At 45.8% G+C, this 24,982-nt stretch overlaps 2 protein-coding genes across 2 annotated transcripts in view; both read left to right on the top strand.

The window, feature by feature from the left end:
- Positions 1-1,231, top strand: part of LOC109865974 (pepsin A) — a 4,541-nt gene extending 3,310 nt beyond the window's left edge. The window contains exons 7-10 of the mRNA XM_031800040.1: positions 82-198; positions 349-490; positions 711-809; positions 917-1,231. Coding sequence (XP_031655900.1) covers positions 82-198; positions 349-490; positions 711-809; positions 917-1,054 — 496 coding nt within the window. The 3' untranslated portion in view covers positions 1,055-1,231. The remainder of the gene's footprint in view (positions 1-81; positions 199-348; positions 491-710; positions 810-916) is intronic.
- A 19,573-nt stretch (positions 1,232-20,804) lies between these two features.
- LOC109865975 (pepsin A-like) lies at positions 20,805-24,736 on the top strand. The gene is made up of 10 exons (XM_031798700.1): positions 20,805-20,940; positions 21,050-21,152; positions 21,853-22,003; positions 22,462-22,579; positions 22,681-22,799; positions 22,900-23,096; positions 23,497-23,613; positions 23,764-23,905; positions 24,124-24,222; positions 24,338-24,736. The coding sequence occupies exons 1-10, from the start codon at positions 20,820-20,822 to the stop codon at positions 24,473-24,475; spliced, it is 1,305 nt and encodes a 434-aa protein (XP_031654560.1). The 5' UTR covers positions 20,805-20,819; the 3' UTR covers positions 24,476-24,736.
- The last annotated feature ends 246 nt before the right edge of the window (positions 24,737-24,982 follow it).

Below are 24,982 nucleotides of genomic sequence, written 5' to 3'. Positions count from 1 at the left end.
TCTCCCAACCTCCCCCTTCTCTCTCCCCTCCCACTCCCCCACTCTCTCTCCCTCTTGCTCTCTGTTGTCGTCCATCTCCAGTAACTCTGCGGTAGGTAGCGTGGTGACCTTCGGAGGCATTGACACCAACCACTACTCCGGCCAGATCGCATGGATCCCCCTGTCCTCTCAGATGTACTGGCAGATCACCGTCGACAGGTACTGTTGCAGTTCCAGTACGTTTTATAGGGTTATAAATGGTTATTAATGGGTTATATAATCCTATGTAACTGGTAGATGAAGTTGGTAAATACAGATCTCAAGCAGCCATCTCTTCCTGATCTGTGTATATCTGTGTGTCCATTGCAGTGTGACTGTGAACGGCCAGATTGTGGCCTGTAACGGCGGCTGCCAGGCTATCGTGGACACCGGCACCTCTAATATTGTGGGACCTCAGGCCGACATCTCTAGCATGGCCCGTGCTGTGGGAGCCCACTCCGCCAACGGAGACGTAAGTCATGTGATATTGTTTTGGTGATGTGTCACAAAGAACCAGGCATAACGTTGTGTTAATGATGTGTTCCCATCACCACTACTGACATAACTCAACAAGAACCAGAAAAGAACTCACACAGTCTACCTCACAAAGCAAATGCTGTTTAATTCATCGTCTCGCTCTCTCCTCTCATACCTCTCTCTCCTCCCTCTATTTGTCTCTCTCTCTTTTTCAGAATGTGGTGAACTGTAACAACATCAACAACATGCCATCAATGGTCTTCCACATCCACGGACAGGCCTTCACTCTCCCAGCCTCCACCTACGTCCGCCAGGTGTGTGTGTGTGTGTGTGTGTGTGTGTCTGTGGTAGATCTTACATAGCCATGAAGTGATCGTAACATTATTTTGACAAGTTCTCTCTCTCTCTGCCACCCGTACAGTCCACCTACTATGGCTGCCGTACCGGTCTCTCGTCTAGTAGCTCCGACCTGTGGATTCTGGGTGACATCTTCATCCGACAGTACTATTCCATCTTCAGCAGAGCCCAGAACATGGTGGGTCTGGCCCTGGCTAGATAATCCAACACAGATCAACAATGGATCCAGTAACGCCATATGAACAACCAAATGAGGGTGTCTCTCCAGTGCAATCGTATCTATTCTAAAGCTAATTTGAGTAGTTTGTGATAGGAAGTGATACTGCTCTATGTCTAGAATTGTAATTAGTTCATTCAAAATAATAAAGTTTTGTCATGATAAAGTGGTCTGATTGTCTTTTTTGGTTCATTCGTGCTATGATTATGAATAAAGTACGCACTGCATTATCAATCTGGAAACATAAAAAACTATTTCTATGTATCTATTCACTTCCTTTCCTGTAGTGCCACCATGTGGCCAATCATGTGACTACTCTATGGCCCCAAACTGTGTGCCAAAACTGGCAGAGTTGGTTGGAGAGTTGGACTTGCTGTGTCAAGCTAAAGTAGGCAACCAATTCAATGAGCCAGCCAGTCCTTTGACAATGACAAGACACATTGGATTATGGATGTTAATACTCTCAAGGACACGGTCGTCGTATTTTTTAAATTTAAATGCCGCTTTGCCCAGCTCTCTGCTAAGTACCACTGTCCTGAGAGTGGTAATGATTTAAATATACACTAGATCAGTGGTTCCCCAACTCTTTATAGTCCCGTACCCTTTCAAACATTCAACCTCCAGCTGCGTACCTCCTCCAGCACCAGGGTCAGAGCACTCTCATACCTTAAGGGAACATTTTGACATTTGCTGTATGGTTAGTGAGAAAGTCCATATTGCAAATGTACGGTCCCTTACAAGACGTCCAAAAACGTTTGTAAAATTTGCGGTCGGCGTCGGGCCGTGCGGTAGGGCCGGACCTATCGGGAAGTCATCAAATGAACTTTCTCGGACATTCGGTTTCCGTCAGTGGTTCCCCAACTTTTTATAGTCCCGTACCCCTTCAAACATTCAACCTCCAGCTGCGTACCTCCTCCAGCACCAGGGTCAGAGCACTCTCAATGTTTAAAAAATGTAATATTTTTTTAGGTGGTGGATCAACTTAATATTGCGGAAAGAATATTGGCTCCATCAATGTAATTGTCTGCATCATTTCCAATCCCCCAGATATTTTTGGGGGTAAATATATATATCCATACACACATGCAAACATATACACATTTATATAAATACACATACCTATATAGACATACATATACACATTTATAAATACACATACCTATATAGACATACATATACACATTTATAAATACACATACCTATATAGACATACATATACACATTTATAAATACACATACCTATATAGACATACATATACACATTTATAAATACACATACCTATATAGACATACATATACACATTTATAAATACACATACCTATATAGACATACATATACACATTTATAAATACACATACCTATATAGACTTACATACTTTTTAAAAGAATATACCTTTATTATTATTCCCTGCAAACAATACCACCGATCCCCCAATTGGAGTAAACTAATACACACTTCGGCTTTTACCTTCAATTTATACACCTTATACACCTTCTACAGACACAGTCTATTTTACAATAGTTCTTTTTTGTTTGTTTTTAGTCCTTCCTCTATTTCTGATGTCCATCCAGTTAGATTTCTATTTGTAACTGTGCTACTTGACAGAAGTTCTGAACCTGTAGACATTTTACAGACCCCATAGGTTTAACATGTTTGATCTTGCTATTAGTCCCACCCTTCAGCTCCATTCAACCTCTCCCATCTATCTCTCAACATCATCCATTTTGGATTTCTATTTGCCATATATTTTTCAACTGTGCTGTGATGCTTCACAAACGGATTGAACCTTTCTATTCTCATAGCTTCTACAGATTGTAAATTATAAATATATATTTTTGCTAAAATAATTATTATATTATTGATTTATTGACAATGGTTTTTCAAATCACCCAGTATTGCTATCTGCAGCGTTAGTTCTAGGCAATTCTTCAGCCATTCCTGGACCTGTGACCAAAAATGAGCTACATATGGACAATACCAAAATAAATGATCTAATGACTCTGCCTCCTCACAGCAGAATCTGCAGAGCTGGGAAGATTGTATCCCCCATATATATAACATTCTATTAGTTGCAGGGAATTTTGTATTGTAATTTAAATTGAAAAATTAGAAGTTTTGCATCCGGCGTTGTTTTGCGTATCAATTCATAAACCATGTGCCATGGAATGGGTACATGGAAAATCTCTTCCCAACTATTTTGCAATTTATATGGCACAGCTGTCAGTTTTTGGTCCTTAAATTAAATTGGTGTATGTTTTTATTTATCACACTTTTCTTTAACCATTTATGTTCTTTAATACAGGGCCGACATACAAGTTCATTACTTTTTTCCCCTTCTACTTGCCTCGTTCATTTTTGTGGTAATGCTGCAAAAATGTGTTGTAATTTTGGATAGAGAAAACATTTCCATATGTCTGTGTTAGCTGCATGTGTGACATAACTCCACCAGTCCTATTTATGATATCATTCACAAAAATTATATCTTTTTTAAACATTTCTTCAAAAAATACAGTTTTTTTAATCAATTAGTATATTTGAATTTAACCACAATATTTGTTGTATTATTTGTTCTGTCTTTTCAGGTGGATTAAACTGAAATTGCAACCAACTTTCTAAGGCTTGTTCAAAAAATTAAGATATTTTGGAGATAATTTCCTTTTCAAACAACCGAAAGTGGGCCGGTGTAATCTGAATAAAGGGAAAAAGGCCCTTCTTGAACATAGGATGAGACATTTGTACCAATTTACTAGAGAACCAGTTCCAAATAAAATGGAATATTTTTTATGTTCATACAATTTAAAAAGCAGGTCACTAGGTGTACGCAAAACCATAAGCAAATAGTTAAACTGTGATATGACTAAAGAGTTAATCAGGGTGATTTTTCCATAAATAGACAGGTATTTTCCTTTCCATGGTAGCAAGATCTTGTCTATTTTTGCTAACTTTCTATGAACATTTATTGGAGTGGGATAATTTCTTATGAGTATGATCCAATACGTAATATAGTATCAGAATTTGGTTTTAATCCAGAGAGAATAGCAAAAGTATTTAGATCCTCTATGAGGCCGTGGAGAGACTCTAATTGTGGTTTTAAAAGAAAACATGAATCATCAGTGTACAATGACACCTTCGGTTTTAAGCCACGGATTTCTAATCCCTTAACATTATTGTTTAATCTAATTTTAGCAGCTAACATTTCGATGGCAATAATAAATAGATATGCCGATAGTGGACAACCTTGTTTTACTCCTCTAGAGAGCTTAAAACTTTCTGAGATGTAGCCATTCTTTACTATTTTACACCTAGTGTTACTATACATAACTTTAACCCAGTTTAAATAGAATCCCCAAATGGAAATATTCTAGGCATTTATATATAAACTCCAGTCGTACTTTATCAAAAGCCTTTTCAAAATCAGCTATGAAAACCAGGCCTGGTGTCCCCGATATTTCATAGTTTTCTATTGTTTCCAGTACTGGTTTTATATTATCTCCAATGTATCGTCCATGTAAAAAACCTTTCTGATTAGGATGAATAATATCTGACAATACTTGTTAATTCTATGCGCAAAGCATTTTGCTAGGATTTTTGCATCACAACACTGAAATGTAAGAGGTCTGAAGTGTAAGAGGTCTCCAATTTTTTAAATGGACTGGATCTTTATATATACCACTTGGGTCCTGTTTCAGTAATGATGATATCAGACCTTCTTGTTGCATGTCTGATAATCTACCATTTCTATAGGAGTGGTTAAAACATGCTAATAATGGTCCTTTGAGTATATAAAAGTTGTGTATACTTCCACGGGTACGCCATCCAGCCCTGGAGGTTTCCTATCCTTAAACGCCCCAATTGCATTAAGCAGTTTGTCCTCTGTAATTTGACCTTCACATGAGTCTTTCTGTACAGATGTTAATTTTACATTATTAGGAAAAAAATCCATTCAATTAGTTTAATTTAGTGGAGACGGAGGAGCCTGAAACGAAAACATATTCTTAAAGTACTTTAATTCCTTTTTCAAAATATAATTTGGAGAATCATGAATGCCTCCATCATTTGTAGCAAGTTTTAATACATTTTCTTTGGTAGCATTTCTATATTGAAGATTGAAAAAGACTTTGGTGCATTTTTCCCCATATTCCATCCAGTTCGCTTTATTTTTCTAATCTATTACACTGGATCTTTCTTGAATAAGTTCCTCCATTTCTTTGTGTTTTTCCTCTAACTTATTCTGTGCCTCTATGGTACCGTTTGTATTGCCATCTAACTGTACTGTTAGTCCTTCAATTTCCTTTGTTAATATGGACTCTTTTGATCTAAATTGATTTTGTTTTATTGATGAGTACTGAATTGCATGGCCTCTAAAGGCACATTTAAAAGTGTCCCATACAATAAAGGGATCTGATGTACCTATGTTATGTCTGAAAAAGTCAGTTATAAATTCTTCTGCCCAAGATCTAAACAATTTATCAGCTAGTAGGCTTTGATTAAATTTCCAATATCCTCGCCCACGTGGAAATTCTGTAAGAGTAATATATATGCCAATTATGTGATGATCCGACCGCATTCTGTCCCCTATCAACACTTTTGAACCTTTTGGTGCCAGAGAGAATGGCATAAGAAAGTAGTCAAGACGACTAGCTTGATTAAGCCTCCGCCATGTATATCTCACTAGGTCAGGGTATTTAAGTCTCCATATTTCTAATAATTCCGGCAGGGTAGCCTAGTGGTTGGAGTGTTGGTACTTGTTACTGGAAGGTTGCAAGTTCAAACCCCTGAGCTGACAAGGTACACATCTGTCGTTCTGCCCCTGAACAGGCAGTTAGCCCACTGTTCCTAGGCAGTCATTGAAAATAAGAATTTGTTCTTGCCTAGTTAAAGTGTTGCTTGTAGAGTTGATAAATTCTTATATATATTTTCAAGGAAGCTTGGATCATCATTATTCGGACCGTATAGATTAATAAGCCATATCTGTTTATTGTCCAATAATATATTTAAAATAATCCATCTACCTTGACAATCTGTTTGGACAATTTGCACATTTTAATCAAAATTACTGTTAATTAAAACCCCTTTAGAATTTCTTTGCCCATGGGAGAAATATATTTCACCCCCCAGGTCTTTTTCCACAAAACTTAATCTAAAATTTCCTGTAAACAATAGATATTATATTCCTCTTTTATCCAGGTAAATACTGATCGTCTTTTCTTATTATCTGCTAGGCCATTACAATTGTAACTGGCTATACTTATTTCACCACTTACCATAATGAGACACAACTTTCAATTCTATTTATAAAAAATATGTTTGTAAACGTACCATTAAACAGTAACATGTTGATGGAGTGTCTATATACTGTAGCTGTACCATGATATTTGCATTGCTACTAAGTAAACCTCCAATTGGTCCCCACCATTCCACCCGCTAAAATCCCTCCTCATCCCGAGCTGGGCCTTCATCCCAATGCCACCTCTGACCCCCCGAGCTGGGCACAAATAATAATATAATAACCAATCATCTTGCTCTTTATTTAACCATCTTACATATACAATTGTGAATAACTCACCACAGGTTAATGAGAAGCGTGTGCTTGAAAGGATGCACATAACTCTGCAATGTTGGGTTGTATTGGAGAGAGTCTCAGTCTTAAATCATTTTCCACACACAGTCTGTGCCTGTACTTAGTTTTCATGCTAGTGAGGGCCGAGAATCCACTCTCACATAGGTACGTGGTTGCAAATGGCATCAGTGTCTTAAAAGCGCCATTTACCAAGGCAGGAAACTCAGAGCGCAGCCCAATCCAGTAATCTGGCAGTGGCTTCTGGTTAAATTAAATCAGAATTTCACAGAACCGCTTGTTGCAATTCCGATGAGGTTCTCTTGTTCAGATATCGGTAAGTGAATTGGAGGCAGGGCATGAAAGGCATAACAAATCCAGTGGTTTGTGTCATCCGGGAAAGTACCTGCGTAATTCGCATCCAACTCACTCAGGTGCTTCGCTATATCACATTCGACATTGTCCATAAGCTTGAGTTAATTTGCACCAAACAAATCATACAATGATGGAAAGACATGTGTGTTGTCCTTGTTAATGCAGACAGAGAAGAGCTCCAACTTCTTAATCACAGCCTCAATTTTGTTCCGCACATTGGATATAGTTGCGGAGATTCCCTGTAATCCTAGATTCAGATCATTCAGGAGAGAAAAAACATCACCCAGATAGGCCAGTCGTGTGAGAAACTTGTCATCATGCAAGCGGTCAGACAAGTGAAAATAATGCCTACTGGAACACAAGGAAGGCAGAAGATTGAGGCATTAGGTTGTACTTTTTCAAATAGGTAACACGACAATACCTATTTGTGTGTGTGTGTCCTGGGTCGTAGTACGTGCAGCATGCGGTGGTGTGGGACCCTCAGTCAGACCTCCTGTTCTACACCCCCAGCCCAGAACTTCTTCCCGCAGCCATGCCTTGGCCTCATCCCTGGGTCCTTCCCGTCTGCCTCTAGATGACGAAAGCCCTGATGAAGCTACGCCTCACCCCAACCCCCCCCCCCCTCCCTCAACTCCCTCCCCTCCTCCCCTGCATGTGTGGGTCCATCCCTGTCTGACCTGCCTCCAGACCCCAGCTACAGCCACAGTCACAACCTGCAAGCCAAGGTCCTAACCCTGTTTGGCGTGTGTGTGAAAACACCTAAAACAGCTCTGTTGTCTCCCATGGTGTTTCAGAGGAGGACCTGCTGAGATCTATAGCAGCAGACACAGGAGTGTCCAACAGTCCCTCAACATCAAACAGTAGCTTCTACTCCCCCGGGAACACTTCTCTGTCCCACACGTAAGACCTGCCTGACCACTACACTCCAGACCTAAGCTCTAGACATACAGTATCTGGCCCTGACTATATGCTCCCAACATATTTCCTGCAATGAACATATGCTGTGCCGTTTATATTTCTGGTTTTATTCTTGACATTGATCATCTAACTCTCTTCTTCTCCTCATTCTTGTAAACCCCATTACCCCTCTCTCCTGCCCTCCCTCCTTCAATCAAGCCCTCCCTCCTTTGCATTTGCAGTTCCTCCTCCGAGTCTGCCTTTCTCCAACCTCACCCACACCCATCCAGAGACACCTAACTCTCTGAGGCAACAAAGCCCACCCACAGGAGCTCTGGCCTGGGCGTGGGCACCAGGCCTTCCAGGTGTCCTGGAGCCAGCCAGTTTCCTAGACATCGAGGCAGACACTCAGGGAGCTCTCACTCGGCTGATACAGCTCAGAGGCCCCCCCAGGCTTCTGCATACATACAGTAGCAGTCTGGACACACCTACTCAATCAAGGGTTTTTCTTTATTTTTACTATTTTCTACATTGTAGAATAATAGTGAAGACATAAAAACTATGAAATTAAACATATGAAATCATTTAGTAACCAAAAAAGTGTTCAACAAATAGTAGCCACCCTTTGCCTTGATGACAGCTTTGCACCCTCTTGGCATTCTCTCAACCAGCTTCACCTGGAATGCTTTTCCAACAGTCTTGAAGGAATTCCTGTTACGGTTTTCTTCCGTTGAAAGAGAGTCGGACCAAAATGCAGCGTGGTTAGTTCGATACATATTTAATGAAGAAAAAAACACAAACTATACAAAAACAATAAACGTAACGTGAAAACCGAAACAGCCAAATACTGGTGCAAACAACTACACGACAGACATAAGGTCAATCACCCACGAAACACTCAAAGAATATGGCTGCCTAAATATGGTTCCCAATCAGAGACAACGAGAAACACCTGCCTCTGATTGAGAACCGCCTCAGGCAACCATAGACTTTGCTAGAACACCCCACTAAGCCACAATCCCAAAACCTACGAAAAACCCAATACACAAACACACCACAAAATAAACCCATGTCACACCCTGGCCTGACCAAATAAAGAAAGAAAACACAAAATACTAAGACCAGGGCGTGACAGAACCCCCCCCCCCCCCAAGGTGCGGACTCCCGGCCGCACACTTAAACCCATAGGGGAGGGTCCGGGTGGGCGTCTGTCCATGGTGGCGGCTCCGGCTCGGGACGTGGACCCTACTCCAACCAAGTCTTAGTCCCCCTGTAACGCGTCCTTTGATTGGCGACCCTCGCCGCCGACCTTGGCCTAATAACCCTCACCAAGGACCCCACTGGACTGAGGGGCAGCTCGGGACTGAGGTAGAAGCTCGGGACTGAGGGGAAGCTCGGGACTGAGGGGAAGCTCGGGACTGAGGGGAAGCTCGGACTGAGGGGTAGCTCAGCACTGAGGGGAAGCTCAGCACTGAGAGGAAGCCCAGTACCGAGAGGAAGCTCAGCACCGAGAGGAAGCTCAGTACTGAGAGGAAGCTCAGGCAGGTAGTTGGCTCTTGCAGATCCTGGCTAGCTGGTGGTTCTGGCAGATCCTGGCTGACTGGCGGTTCCGGCAGATCCTGGCTGACTGGCGGATCCTGGCTGAATGGTGGATCCTGGCTGAATGGCGGATCCTGGCTGAATGGTGGATCCTGGCTGAATGGCGGATCTGGAAGATCCTGGCTGACTGGCGGATCCTGGCTGACGGGCGGATCTGGAAGATCCTGGCTGACTGGCGGCTCTAGCTGCTCTGGCTGCTCCATGCAGACAGGCAGCTCTGGCTGCTCCATGCAGACTGGCAGCTCTGGCTGCTCCATGCAGACTGGCAGCTCTTGCTGCTCCATGCAGACTGGCAGCTCTGGCTGCTCCATGCAGACTGACAGCTCTGGCTGCTCCATGCAGACTGGCAGCTCTGGCTGCTCCATGCAGACTGACAGCTCTGGCTGCTCCATGCAGACTGACAGCTCTGGCTGCTCCATGCAGACTGGCAGCTCTGGCTGCTCCATGCAGATTAGCAGCTCTGGCTGCGCTGAACAGGCAGGAGACTCCGGCAGCGCTGGAGAGGAGGAAGGCTCTGGCAGCGCTAAACAGGCGGGAGACTCCGGCAGCGCTGGAGAGGAGGAAGACTTTGATAGCACAAGACAGGCGGGAGACTCCGGCAGCGCTGGAGAGGAGGAAGGCTCTGGCAGCGCTAAACAGCGCTGAACAAGCGAGGCGCACTGAAGGCCTGGTGCGTGGTGCTGGCACTGGTGGTACTGGGCCGAGGACACGCACAGGAAGCCTGGTGCGGGGGAGCTGCCACCGGAGGACTGGTGTGTGAAGGTGGCACAGGATGGACCGGACCGTGAAGGCGTACTGGAGAGCCTGAGAGCAGGACTGGCACAGGACGTGCAAGTCTAGGGAGGTGCACAGGAGGCCTGGTGCGTGAGGCTGGCACAATCTTCACCAGCCGACTAACACGCACCTCAGGACGAGTATGGAGCGCTGACCCAGGTGCCATCAAATCCCCGACATGCTCCGTCGGGCGAATATCTTGCATACTACGCCAAATCAACTGCTCTCTCTCTTCACTCTCCTCCAATTCTATTAACACCTCCTCGAGTGTCTCCTCATCTCCCATCCGTGCACTCTCCTCCATTCTGTCCAATAATTCCTCGACCCTCTCAGACTCAGCCCTCAGCTTCGCCGATAGCTCCGATAACATCCATGGCTCCTTACGGTAAACAGGGGGAGTTGGCTCAGGTCTGAACCCTGACTCTGCCACACTCTCCCTGAGCCTCCCCCCCAAGAAATCTTTGGGGCTAACTCTCGGGCTTCCTTCTGCGCCGCCGTGCTTTTCTCTTCAACTCCATTCTCCTATAACCCTCTTCGCACTGCTCCAGCGAATCCCAGACGGGCTCCGGCACTCTCCCTGGGTCGACCGCCCACCTGTCTATCTCCTCCCAAGTAGTATAGTCCATACTCTTGCTGTCCATAACGTCCTCCCATGTCCAATCCTCTTTTCGCTGTTCCTGCTGTCGCTGCCTGTCACCACGCCACTTGGTCCAGTTGTGGTGGGTGATTCTGTTACGATTTTCTTCCGTTGAAAGAGAGTCGGACCAAAATGCAGCGTGGTTAGTTCGATACATATTTAATGAAGAAAAAAACACGGACTATACAAAAACAATAAACGTAACATGAAAACCGAAACAGCCAAATACTGGTGCAAACAACTACACGACAGACATAAGGTCAATCACCCACGAAACACTCAAAGAATATGGCTGCCTAAATATGGTTCCCAATCAGAGACAACGAGAATCACCTGCCTCTGATTGAGAACCGCCTCAGGCAACCATAGACTTTGCTAGAACACCCCACTAAGCCACAATCCCAAAACCTATGAAAAACCCCAATACACAAACACACCACAAAATAAACCCATGTCACACCCTGGCCTGACCAAAGAAAGAAAGAAAACACAAAATACTAAGACCAGGGCGTGACAATTCCAACATATGCTGAGCACTTGTTGGCTGCTTTTCCTTCCCTCTGCAGTCGAACTCATCCCAAACCATCTCAAATGGGTTGAGGTCGGGTGATTGTGGGGGCCAGGTCATCTGATGCAGCACTCCATCACTCTCCTTCTTGGTCAAATAGCCCTTACACAGTCTAGAGGTGTGTTTTGGATCATTGTTCTGTTGAAAAACAAATTATAGACCCACTAAGTGCAGATGATTGTCCCAGACCAGATGGGATGGTGTATCGCTGGAGAATGCTGTGGTAGCCATGCTGGTTAAGTGTGCCTTGAATTCTAAATAAATCACTGACAGTGTCACCAGCAAAGCACCCCCACAGAATCACACCTCCTCCTCCATGCTTCACAGTGGGAACCACACACGCAGAGATCATCCGTTCATCCGCCTACTCTGCGTCTCAGAAAGACACGATGGTTGGAACCAAAAATCTCAAGTTTGGACTAATCAGACCAACGGAATGATTTCCACTAGTCTAATGTCCATTGCTTGTGTTTCTTGGCCCAATCAAGCCTCTTTTTCTTATTGGTGTCCTTTAGTAGTGGTTTCTTTGCAGCAATTTGAACATGAAGGCCTGATTCATGCAGTCTCCTCTGAAGAGTTGATGTTGAGAGGTGTCTGTGACTTGAACTCTTTGAAGCATTTATTTGGGCTCCAATCTGAGGTGCAGTTAACTCTAATGAACTTATCCTCTGCAGCAGAGGTAACTCTGGGTCTTCCATTCCTGTGACGGTCCTCATGAGAGCCAGTTTCATCATAGCGCTTGATGGTTTTGCGATTGCACTTGAAGAAACTTCAAATGTTCTTGACATTTTCCAGATTGACTGACTTTCATGTCTTTCATGTCATGTCTGTCATTTCTCTTTGCTTATTTGAGCTGTTCTTGCCATAATATGGACTTGGTCTTTTACCAAATAGGGCTATCTTCTGTATACCACCCCTACCTTGTCACACTACAACTGATTGGTTGAAACGCATTAAGAAGGAAAGAAATTCCACAAATTACCTTTTTACTAGGCACACGTGTTATTTGAAATTCATTCCAGGTGACCTCATGAAGCTGGTTGAGAGAATGCCAAGAGTTTGCTAAGCTGTCATCAAAATATTTTTTGATTTGTTTAACACTTATAGTGTAACACTTATATCACTTAACACAAACTGTAGTTTTGGCAAGATGGTTAGGACATCTACTTTTTGCATGACTCTGATAACATGCGTCTTGGTGAGAAGTGTAGGAGTCAGGCGCAGGAGAGCAGGGATGTCTGAGAAGCGTGTTTAATAATATAGTCCACCAATACAAAACGGCACAGACAAAAATCCCAAAACGACGCTCTCGAATACTCAGAAACTCGGCAACGGAACGGAGGAACAAACACAGTTCCGACACTTTACATACACGTGCGTAATAGCGAAAAAACAACAAACATCAAATACAATCGAGCGCAATACACACAAGTCTAATCCTGCACGAATTATGGCAGGTAACAGGTGCCCTATATACCCACAGAAATCAAAGCAATTGAAAACCAGGTGTGAAAAGGAACACAGACAAACAACTAGAAAAAGAAAAAGGGATTGGTAGTGGCTAGTAGACCGGCGACGCCCAGCGCCGAGCGCCGCCCGAACAGGGAGAGGAGTTACCTTCGGTAGAAGTCGTGACAGTACCCCCCCCCCCCTGGATGCGCGGCTCCCGCAGCGCGACGACGCCGGCCTCGAAGACGACCCGGAGGACGAGGCGCAGGGCGATCCGGATGGAGGCGGTGAAACTCCCTTAGCATAGGTGGATCCAGTACGTCCCCCACCGGCACCCAGCATCTCTCCTCCGGACCGTACCCCTCCCAGTCCACGAGGTACTGAAGACCCCCCACCCGACGCCTCGAGTCCAGTATGGACCGAACTGCATACGCCGGCGCCCCCCCGATGTCCAGGGGGGGCGGAGGGACCTCCCGCACCTCATCTTCTTGAAGCGGACCAGCCACCACCGGCCTGAGGAGAGACACATGAAACGAGGCGTTAATACGGTAATACGGGGGGAGCTGTAACCTATAACACACCTCGTTTATTCTCCTCAGGACTTTGAATGGCCCCACAAACCGCGGACCCAGCTTCCGGCAGGGCAGGTGGAGGGGCAGGTTTCAGGTCGAGAGCCAGACCCGGTCCCCCGGTGTGTACACCGGGGCCTCGCTGCGGTGGTGGTCGGCACTGGCCTTCTGCCGCCCTTCGGCCCGTTTAAGGTACCCGCCTCCCAGGTTTCCCTTGAGCGTTTCACCCAATCGTCCACCGCAGGAGCCTCGGTCTGGCTCTGATGCCATGGTACCAGGACCGGCTGATAGCCCAACACACATTGGAAGGGCGACAGGTTCGTAGAGGAGTGGGGGAGTGAGTTCTGGGCCATCTCCGCCCAGGGGATGTACTTAGCCCACTCCCCTGGCCGGTCCTTGCAATACGACCGCAGAAACCTACCCACATCCTGGTTCACTCTTTCCACCTGCCCATTACTCTCGGGGTGAAACCAAGAGGTCAGGCTGACCGAGACCCCCAAACATTCCATGAACGCCTTCCACACCCTGGACGTGAACTGGGGACCCCGATCAGAAACAATATCCTCAGGCACCCTGTAGTGCCGGAAGACGTGAGTAAACAGGGCCTCCGCCGTCTGTAGGGCTGTAGGGAGACCGGGCAAAGGGAGGAGACGACAGGACTTAGAAAACCGATCCACAACGACCAGGATCGTGGTTGCCCTGTGACGGTGGCAGATCGGTCAAGAAGTCAACCGACAGGTGTGACCAAGGCCGCTGTGGAACGGGAAGGGGTTGTAACTTCCCTCTGGGCAGGTGCCTAGGAGCCTTGCACTGAGCGCACACTGAGCAGGAGGACACATAAACCCTCACGTCCTTGGCTAAAGTGGGCCACCTAGTACTTCCCACTAAGACATCGCACCGTCCTCCCGATCCCCGGGTGACCAGAGGAGGGGGATGTGTGAGCCCACCAAATTAACCTGTCTCTAACCTCCAGCGGAACATACACCCGTCCCGCTGGACACTGTGGTGGAGTGGGCTCAACACGCGATGCTCGCTCAATGTCTGCGTCCACCTCCCACCTTACAGGTGCCACTAGACAAGAAGCCGGGAGGATGGGCGCAGGATCAATGGCCCGCTCCTCCGTATCATATAGCCGGGACAGTGCGTCTGCCTTAGTGTTCTGGGAGCCTGGTCAATAGGAGATGGTAAACCTAAATCGGGTGAAAAACATGGCCCACCTTGCCTGACGAGGGTTCAGTCTCCTCGCTGCCCGAATGTACTCTAGATTACGGTGGTCAGTCCAGATGAGGAAAGGGTGTTGGGCCCCCTCAAGACAATGTCTCCACACCTTCAGGGCTCTGACAACAGCTAGCAGCTCCCGATCCCCCACGTCATAGTTTCGCTCCGCCGGGCTGAGCTTCCGAGAAAAGAAAGCACAGGGGCAGTGACGTAATGGGCGCAGCCACCTGCCCAAAACCCCGGCGGAGCGAAACTATGACGTGGGGGATCGGGAGCTTCAGTGGCGCACCCGAGCGCTGGGAGAGCACGGCTCCAACCCCAGCCTCGGATGCGTCCACCTCCACTATAAATGCCAAAGAGGGCTCCGGATGCGCCAGCACGGGAGCCGAGGTAAAAAGAGCCTTCAGGCGACCAAAAGCCCTGTCCGCCTCAGCCGACCATCCCAGACGCGTCGGCCCCCCCTTCAGCAGTGACGTAATGGGCGCAGCCACCTGCCCAAAACCCCGGATAAACCTCCGGTAGTAGTTGGCAAACCCTAAGAACCGCTGCACCTCCTTTACCGTGGTTGGAGTCGGCCAATTACACACGGCTGCAATGCGCGCATCCTCCATCACCAACCCCGATGTGGAAATGCGATATCCAAGGAAGGAGATGGCCTGCTGGAAGAACAAGCATTTCTCAGCCTTGACGTACAGGTCATGCTCCAACAGTCGCCCAAGTACCCTGCGCACCAGAGACACATGCGCGGCCCGTGTAGCGGAATAGACCAGAATATCATCGATGTAAACCACCACACCCTGACCGTGCAGGTCCCTGAGAATCTCATCCACAAAAGATTGGAAGACTGCTGGAGCATTCTTCAACCCGTACGGCATGACGAGGTACTCATAATGGCCGGATGTGGTACTAAACGCCGTCTTCCACTCATCTCCCTTCCTGATACGCACCAAGTTATATGCACTCCTGAGATCCAGTTTTGTGAAAAACCGTGCTCCGTGAAATGACTCAATCGCCTGTGGCAATGAGAGGTAGCGGTTAACTATAACCCACCATGATGGAATTTAGACCTCTATAGTCAATGCACGGACGCAGACCACCCTCCTTCTTCTTCACAAAAAAGAAACTCGAGGAGGCAGGTGAGATGGAGGGCCAAATGAACCCCTGCCCCAGAGATTCCGATATGTATGTCTCCATAGCCACCGTCTCCTCCTGTGACAGGGGATACACGTGACTCCTGGGAAGTGCAGCGCCTACCAGGAGATTTATCGCACAATCCCCTCGTCGATGAGGTGGTAATTGGGTCGCCTTCTTTTTACAGAAGGCGTTAGCCAAATCGGCATATTCTGAGGGAATGTGCACGGTGGAGACTTGGTCTGGACTCTCCACCGTTGTAGCACCGATGGAAACTCCTACACACCTGCCTGAGCACTCCTCCGACCACCCCTGTAGAGCCCTCTGTTGCCACAAAATCCTGGGGTTGTGACGGGCCAACCAGGGGATCCCCAACACCACCGGAAACGCAGGAGAATCAATGAGGAAGAGACTAATTCTCTCCTCATGACCCTCCTGCGTAACCATACCCAGTGGAGCCATGGCCTCCCTGACTAGCCCTGACCCTAATGGTCGGCTATCTAAGGCGTGCACTGGGAAGGGTTTGTCCAGCTGAACAAGGGGAATCCCTAACCTGTTTGCTAAACCGCGGTCAAAATCGCGGTCAAAATCGCTGAAGCACCTCCTAGCTCCATTGGTGTTGGAGTGGTGGAGCTGGGAGAAAGAACTGACAGAGCCCGATCTGGACGTCCGCGGGTCGCCAGCAAGTTGTCCAACCGAATGGACATGTCGATCAATTGGTCCAAGGACATGGTGGTGTCTCTACAGGCCAGCTCCCTATGGACGTCCTCACGCAAACTACACCTATAGTGATCGATCAAGGCCCTGTCGTTCCATCCCGCGCCAGCGGCTAATGTCCGGAACTCTAGAACATCGTCCTGAGCACTCCTCCTCTCCTGCCTCAGGTGGAACAGCCGTTCACCCGCCGCTCGACCCTCAGGTGGGTGATCGAACACGGCCCGAAAGCGGCGGGTGAACTCTGGGTAGTGGTCCCTCGCCGAGTCAGGATCGTTCCATACCGCGTTGGCCCACTCCAGGGCTTTACCTGCGAGGCAGGAGACGAGGGCGCTCACACTCTCACCACCCGAAGGAGCCGGACGAACGGTCGCCAGGTATAGGTCCACCTGGAGTAAGAAGCCCTGGCACCCTGCCGCCGTCCTATCGTACTCCCTCGGGAGGGCGAGTCGAATCCCACTGTGCTCAGGCAATGAAGGAGAGGGTAGTGGTACTGGTTGGGGTGTGGCTGATAACGGTGTGGGAAGGCCACCTCTCTCCCATATCTCCATCGTCGCCATCACCTGATCCATGGCGGTCCCCAGTCGGTGTAACACTGCCGTGTGGTGTGAAATCTCTCCTCCACGGACCCTGGGAGTGTGTCCGCTCCTGCTGACTCCATAATTATATTGGTGCAGGATTCTGTGATAACATGCGTCTTGGTGAGAAGTGTAGGAGTCAGGCGCAGGAGAGCAGGGATGTCTGAGAAGCGTGTTTAATAATATAGTCCACCAATACAAAACGGCACAGACAAAAATCCCAAAACTACGCTCTCGAATACTCAGAAACTCGTGCACGGAGGAACAAACACAGTTCCGACACTTTACATACACGTGCGTAATAGCGAAAAAACAACAAACATCAAATACAATCGAGCACAATACACACAAGTCTAATCCTGCACGAATTATGGCAGGTAACAGGTGCCCTATATACCCACAGAAATCAAAGCAATTGAAAACCAGGTGTGAAAAGGAACACAGACAAAACAACTAGAAAAAGAAAAAGGGATCGGTAGCGGCTAGTAGACCGGCGACGCCCAGCGCCGAGCGCCGCCCGAACAGGGAGAGGAGTTACCTTCGGTAGAAGTCGTGACAATGACACAAGTAATTTTTCCAAAAATTGTTTACAGACAGATTATTTCACTTATAATTCACTGTATCACAATTCCAGTGGGTCAGAAATTTACATGGACTAAGTTGACTGTTCCTTTAAACAGCTTGGAAAATTCCATAAAAGGATGTCATGGCTTTAGAAGTTTCTGATAGGCTCATTTACATCATTTGAGTCAATTGGAGGTGTACCTGTGGATGTATTTCAAGGCCAACCTTCAAACTCAGTGCCTCTTTGTTTGACATCATGGGGGGAAAAAAAGACCTCCACAAGTCTGGTTCATCTTTGGGAGCAATTTCCAAATGCCTGAAGGTACCACGTTCATCTGTACAAACAAAAGTATGCAAGTATAAACACCATAGGACCACGCAGACGTCATACCGCTCAGGAAGGAGACACGTTCTACCTCCTAGAGAGGTACGTACTTTAGTGTGAAAAGTGCAAGTCAATCCCAGAACAACAGCAAAGGACCTTGTGAAGATGCTGGAGGAAACAGGTACAAAAGTATCTATATCCACAGTAAAATGAGTCCTATATCGACATAACCTGAAAGGCAGCTCATTAAGGAAGGAGCCACTGCTCCAAAACCGCCATAAAAAAGCCAGACTACAGTTGGCAACTGTACATGGGGACAACGATCTTACTTTTTGGAGAAATGTCGTCTGGACTTAAGAAAAAAATATATAACTGTTTGGCCATAATGACCATTGCTATGTTTGGAGGAAAAAGGGGGAGGCTTGCAAGCCGAAGACACCAACCCAACCGTGAAGCACGGGGGTGGCAGCATCATGTTGTGGGGGTGCTTTGCTGCAGGAGGGACTGGTGCACTTCACAAAATAGATGGCATCATGGAGGAAAAAAATTACGTGGATATGTTGAAGCAACATCTCAAGACATCAGTCAGGAAGTTAAAGCCTGGTTGCAAATGGGTCTTACAAATGGACAATGACCCCAACCATACTTCCAAAGTTGTGGCAAAAAGGACAACAAAGTCAAGGTATTAGAGTGGCCTTCACAAAGCCCTGACCTCAAGCCTATGGGAAATATGCGGGAAGAACTGAAAAAGATTTTGCAAGCACGGAAGCCAACAAACCTGACTCAGTTACTCTGTCAGGAGGAAACTTATTGTGGGAAGCTTGTGGAAGGCTAACTGAAACATTTGACCCAAGTTAAACAATTTAAGCTCTAGTGACTCCCCATCCCGGGTCCGGGAGCGTAATCATCGTCTGACACTAATTGGCATAACGCAACAGACATAAATATTCCTAGAAAATATTCCTATTCATGAAAATCACAAGTTAAATATATTGAGACACAGCTTAGCCTTTTATTAATCACCCTGTCATCTCAGATTTTCTAAATATGCTTTACAGCCAAAGCTAGACAAGCATTTGCGTAAGTTTATCTATAGCCTAGCATAGCATTTTGTCCAGCTAGCAGCAGGTAACTTGGCCACGGAAATCAGAAAAGCAATCAAATTAAATAGTTTACCTTTGATGAGCTTCGGATGTTTTCACTCACGAGACTCCCAGTTAGATAGCCAATGTTCCTTTTTTCCAAAAAGACTATTTTTGTAGGCGAAATAGCTCCGTTTGTTCTTCACGTTTGGCTGAGAAATCGACCGGAAATTGCAGTCACAAAAACGCAGAAAAATATTCAAAATTAGCTCCATAATATCGACAGAAACATGGCAAACGTTGTTTATAATCAATTCTCAAGGTGTTTTTCAAATATCTATTCGATAATATATCCACTGGGATATATATCCACTGGTTTTTCAGTAGGACCGATTGGAATAATGGCAACCTCTGTATTTTACGCGAGAATCACTCTGAGAGCCATCAGGTGACCACTTGCGCAATGTAGCCGCTTATGGGTATTCTTCAACATAAATGCGTAAAACTACGTCACAATGCTGTAGACACCTTGGGGAATACGGAGAAAAGGTAATCTGGTTGATATTCCATTCACTGCTCAATAGGGACGCATTGGAACGCAGAGCTTTCAAAATATGAGTCACTTCCCGGATTGGATTTTTCTCAGGCTTTTACCTGCAATATCAGTTCTGTTATACTCACAGACAATATTTTTACAGTATTGGAAACTTCAGAGTGTTTCTATCCTAAGCTGTCAATTATATGCATATTCTAGCATCTTGTCCTGACAAAATATCCCGTTTACTATGGGAACGTTATTTTTACCAAATGAAAATACTGCCCCCTAGTCACAAAAGGTTTTAAAGGCAATGCTATCAAATACACTCAATTAGTATGTAAACTTCTGACCAACTGGGAATGTGATGAAAGAAATAAAAGATGAAATAAAAAATTCTCTCTACTATTATTCTGACATTTCACAATCTTAAAATAAAGTGGTGATCCTAACTGACCTAAGACAGGGGATTTTTACGAGGATGAAATGTCGGGAATTGTGAAAAACTGAGTTTAAATGTATTTGGCTCAGGTGTATGTAAACTTCTGACTTCAACTGTATGTATTCTGGGGGTTGGGGTTGTTTACATTTGACTTCTTGTGTATCTATTGTATGATAAAATATTTAAATAGGATAATTTTTTACATCTAAAAGGACATATATATTTTTCTTGATGATCAATGAAGACATATGACCACTTGGCCCAGAAGTAACGTTGTGTTTTGTGTTGAATGTCCATTATGTTTTCTATTTGAAACATATAGTGACATTCATCTTTAAATAATCACCAAGATATTTGTTAACATTGTGAATGTTCTCGTGAATGTGCCATGTTAGTTAATGAAATAATCCCTGGCTGATAGGTATCGTGTCCTAACAGAGAAACAGTAGCCTTAATAAGGCTGCCTAATCCAAAAGTAAACCGTGTGAGGGAAAAGTGTGCTGATAGGAGGGTATTTGCAAGTGGGGACCTTTACTTTATATCACTGAGTCTACACAAGTCATCTCATATCCTAGAGAGAAGTCTGGCAGGTTAGCCATTATATGATTAGAACTGGCACTTTTCAACAGTATACACACATTACTGTAATGTAGCCGTTGGAACCAACATACTGTACAGGTTATCGTCAGATTGACATTGTCTCGAGGTCGTCCATTATTTCACCATTACTTATCATGGCAGGTGGATACTCTCTTATCGTAGCGATAAAGCAACGCAGAGTTAGAACTGTGGACCATCTGTATATAAGACAACACATACACACGTCTCAGATCACTCATCCACAGGCATCTACAGGTGAGTCTGGTTCCTCTCAAGGTCTCTAACTTGCCTTGTTTGCGCTGAGCAAAAGAATTGCGATACATTGCATTTGATGGGTTGATTGAGGAATTGCTTCTTTGCACAGGTGAACGAGTTCTACAGGTGACTACTGAAGAGACCAGACATCACATCATGAAGTGGGCTATCGTTCTGTGTGCCGTGGTGGCACTCTCTGAATGCATCATCCAGTACGTTAATCATGCTATACCCCTGCTATACTCCTGTTATATTCCTGCTATACCCCTGCTCTACTCCTGTTATACTCCTGTTATACTCCTGTTATACTCCTGCTGTAATCGTGCTCTGCTCTTACTATTCTCCTACTATTCTCCTGCTATACTCCTGTTATACTCCTGCTATACACTTGCTATGCTCCTGCTGTACTCCTGCTATACCCCTGATATACTCATGTTTTACCCCTGATATACTCCTGCTATACCCCTGCTATTTTCCTGCTATTCTCCTGCTATACTCCTGCTATACCCCTGCTATACTCCTGCTATTCTCCTGCTATACTCCTGCTATTCTCCTGCTATTCTCCTGCTATACTCCTGCTATTCTCCTGCTATACTCCTGCTATACTCCTGCTATTCTCCTGCTATTCTCCTGCTATACTCCTGCTATTCTCCTGCTATTCTCCTGCTATTCTCCTGCTATACTCATGCTATTCCCCTGCTATACTCATGTTATATTACTGCTATTCTCCTATATTTACATTACGCAACAGATCAGAAGGCAGTGAAAGGTTTAATACCCCTAAATGAGTGAATTTGAATAGTCACACACAGTTGTTTAGCCTATGTTGTCATAACGTTTATTACAATGGTTTGAGCAGGAACCTGCTTGACCTGAGCTGCTTGCCCAACCAGACTTTGTCCTCCTCCACAGGGTCCCGCTGATCAAGGGGAAGAGTGCCAGGGAGAGCCTGGAGGAGCAGGGTCTGTGGAATGAGTACAGAGGGAAGTTCCCTTTCAACCCCACCAGGTTTGACGACCAGAGCCTATATGTCTCCAGTGAGCAGATGACCAACGACGCTGATGTAAGCATGAGAATGGATAGCACTTAACAGGTTCCACTATGTAAGGCAGCAGAGAAGGCTGAAGCACATCTTTTGGCCTCTTCTTCTTAAATTAATTATTGATCCACCAGGAAAACTTTAGTTTGAAATCAACAATTCGATTACTGATGACCGATCGGTATTCTGGTGTAATTCAGCTAATTCTTATAATATCATAGGGTAGGCTGAGGTATTTATTAATACAAATATTTATTTCATTATTTGATATTCTCTAGTCGGCGTACATTGTAGGGGGAGGTATTAATTAATACAAATGATTATTTCATTATTTGATCTTCTCTAGTTGGCGTACTTTGTAGGGGGAGGTATTTATTAATACAAATATTTATTTCATTATTTGATATTCTCTAGTCGGCGTACTTTGTAGGGGGAGGTATTAATTAATACAAATGATTATTTCATTATTTGATCTTCTCTAGTTGGCGTACTTTGGAGTGATCTCCATTGGAACTCCACCTCAGTCCTTCACTGTCATCTTTGACACTGGATCATCCAACCTGTGGATTCCTTCCGTCTACTGCAGCAGCGCAGCTTGCGGTTTGTAACACACACACACACAAACACACACACACACACACACGCACAAACACACACACACACAAACACTCCCAGGCTAATCATGTCTCCCCTCCTTCCAGCCAACCACAAAAGGTTCAACCCCAGTTTGTCCTCTACCTTCAAGAATGCTGGGAAGAGCCTGTCCATCCAATACGGTACTGGCAGTATGACTGGTTTCGAGGGCTTCGACACCGTTGTGGTAAGGAACAGAATTCATCACAACAACATGACTACTGGAAACATTGTGTAGGTTTCAGTACTATCTCAAATATTATCCTCCTCTTCCTGGTCCTCTGTAGGTGGGTGGGATCCCTGTGAAGAACCAGATCTTTGGGCTGAGTCAATCGGAGGCTCCCTTCATGGCTCATATGAAGGCTGATGGTATCCTGGGTCTGGCTTACCCCCGCCTGGCTGCCTCTCAGGCCACACCAGTCTTTGACAACATGATGACCCAGCATCTCGTCAACCAGGACATGTTCTCTGTCTACCTGACTCGGTGAGTGGTCAGAGTGGAGGTCAACCAGGACATGTTCTCTGTCTACCTGACTCAGTGAGTGGTCAGAGTGGAGGTCAACCAGGACATGTTCTCTGTCTACCTGACTCGGTGAGTGGTCAGAGTGGAGGTCAACCAGGGCCATGTCTGAAATGGAACCCTATTGCCTGTATAGTGCACTACTGTTGACCCGAGCCACATGGCTCCCACAAACCATCATGGCTTGGAAATATGAACTGACACAACTTGTCTGTCTGTCTCTCTCTCTCTCTCTCTCTCTCTCTCTCTCTCTCTCTCTCTCTCTCCCTCTCTCCCTCTCTCTCTCTCTCTCTCTCTCTCTCTCTCTGTCTCACACTCCCCCCTCTCTCCCTCCCTCTCGCTCTCTGTTGTCGTCCATCTCCAGTAACTCTGCGGTAGGTAGCATGGTGACCTTCGGAGGCGTTGACACCAACCACTACTCCGGCCAGATCGCATGGATCCCCCTGTCCTCTCAGATGTACTGGCAGATCACCGTCGACAGGTACTGTTGCAGTTACAATACGTTTTATAGGGTTATAAATGGTTATTAATGGGTTATATAATCCTATGTAACTGGTAGATGAAGTGGTTGAGTACTGTTCTCAAGCAGCCATCTCTTCCTGATCTGTGTATATCTGTGTGTCCATTGCAGTGTGACTGTGAATGGCCAGATTGTGGCCTGTAACGGCGGCTGCCAGGCTATCGTGGACACCGGCACCTCTAATATTGTGGGACCTCAGGCCGACATCTCCAGCATGGCCCGTGCTGTGGGAGCCCACTCCGCCAACGGAGACGTAAGTCATGTGATATTGTTTTGGTGATGTGTCACAAAGAACCAGGCATAACGTTGTGTTAATGATGTGTTCCCATCACCACTACTGACATAACTCAACAAGAACCAGAAAAGAACCCACACAGTCTACGTCACAAAGCAAATGCTGTTTAATTCATTGTCTCTCTCTCCTCTCATACCTCTCTCTCCTCCCTCTATTTGTCTCTCTCTCTTTTTCAGAATGTGGTGAACTGTAACAACATCAACAACATGCCATCGATGGTCTTCCACATCCACGGACAGGCCTTCACTCTCCCAGCCTCCACCTACGTCCGCCAGGTGTGTGTGTGTTTGTGTGTGTGTGTGTGTGTGTGTCTGTGGTAGATCTTAGGTAGCCATGAAGTGATCGTAACATTGTTTTGACAAGTTCTCTCTCTCTCTGCCACCCGTACAGTCCACCTACTATGGCTGCCGTACCGGTCTCCAGTCTAGTAGCTCCGACCTGTGGATTCTGGGTGACATCTTCATCCGACAGTACTATTCCATCTTCAGCAGAGCCCAGAACATGGTGGGTCTGGCCCTGGCTAGATAATCCAACACAGATCAAGAATGGATCCCGTAACGCCATATGAACAACCAAATTAGGGTGTCTCTCCAGTGCAATCGTATCTATTCTAAAGCTAATTTGAGTAGTTTGTGATAGGAAGTGATACTGCTCTATGTCTAGAATTGTTATTAGTTCATTCAAAATAATGATGGCATGATAAAGTGGTCTGATGATCTTTTTTGGTTCATTCGTGCTATGATTATGAATAAAGTACTCACTGCATAATCAATCTGAAAACATAAAATACTATGTCTATGTATCTATTCACTTCCTTTCCTGTAGTGCCACCATGTGGTCAATCATGTGACTACTCTATGGCCCCAAACTCGGTGCCAAAACTGGCAGAGTTGGTTGGAGAGTTGGACTTGCTGTGTCAAGCTAAAGTAGGCAACCACTTCACTGAGCCAGCCAGTCCTTTGACAATGACAAGGCACATTGGATTATGGATGTTAATACTCTCAAGGACACGGTCGTCGTATTTATTTATTTTAA

The sequence above is a fragment of the Oncorhynchus kisutch genome, linkage group LG20, assembly GCF_002021735.2.
Source record: "Oncorhynchus kisutch isolate 150728-3 linkage group LG20, Okis_V2, whole genome shotgun sequence".
Taxonomy (NCBI): Eukaryota; Metazoa; Chordata; class Actinopteri; order Salmoniformes; family Salmonidae; genus Oncorhynchus; species Oncorhynchus kisutch.
This window is presented reverse-complemented; position numbering and strand designations above follow the sequence as displayed.

Coding starts and splice junctions, on each gene's coding strand:
- LOC109865975 (XM_031798700.1), top strand. CDS start 20,820: ATGGCAGGTGGATACTCTCTTATCGTAGCGATAAAGCAACGCAGAGTT. Junction 20,941..21,049: donor TCATCCACAGGCATCTACAG/GTGAGTCTGGTT, acceptor TTCTTTGCACAG/GTGAACGAGTTCTACAGGTG. Junction 22,800..22,899: donor AGGGCTTCGACACCGTTGTG/GTAAGGAACAGA, acceptor GGTCCTCTGTAG/GTGGGTGGGATCCCTGTGAA.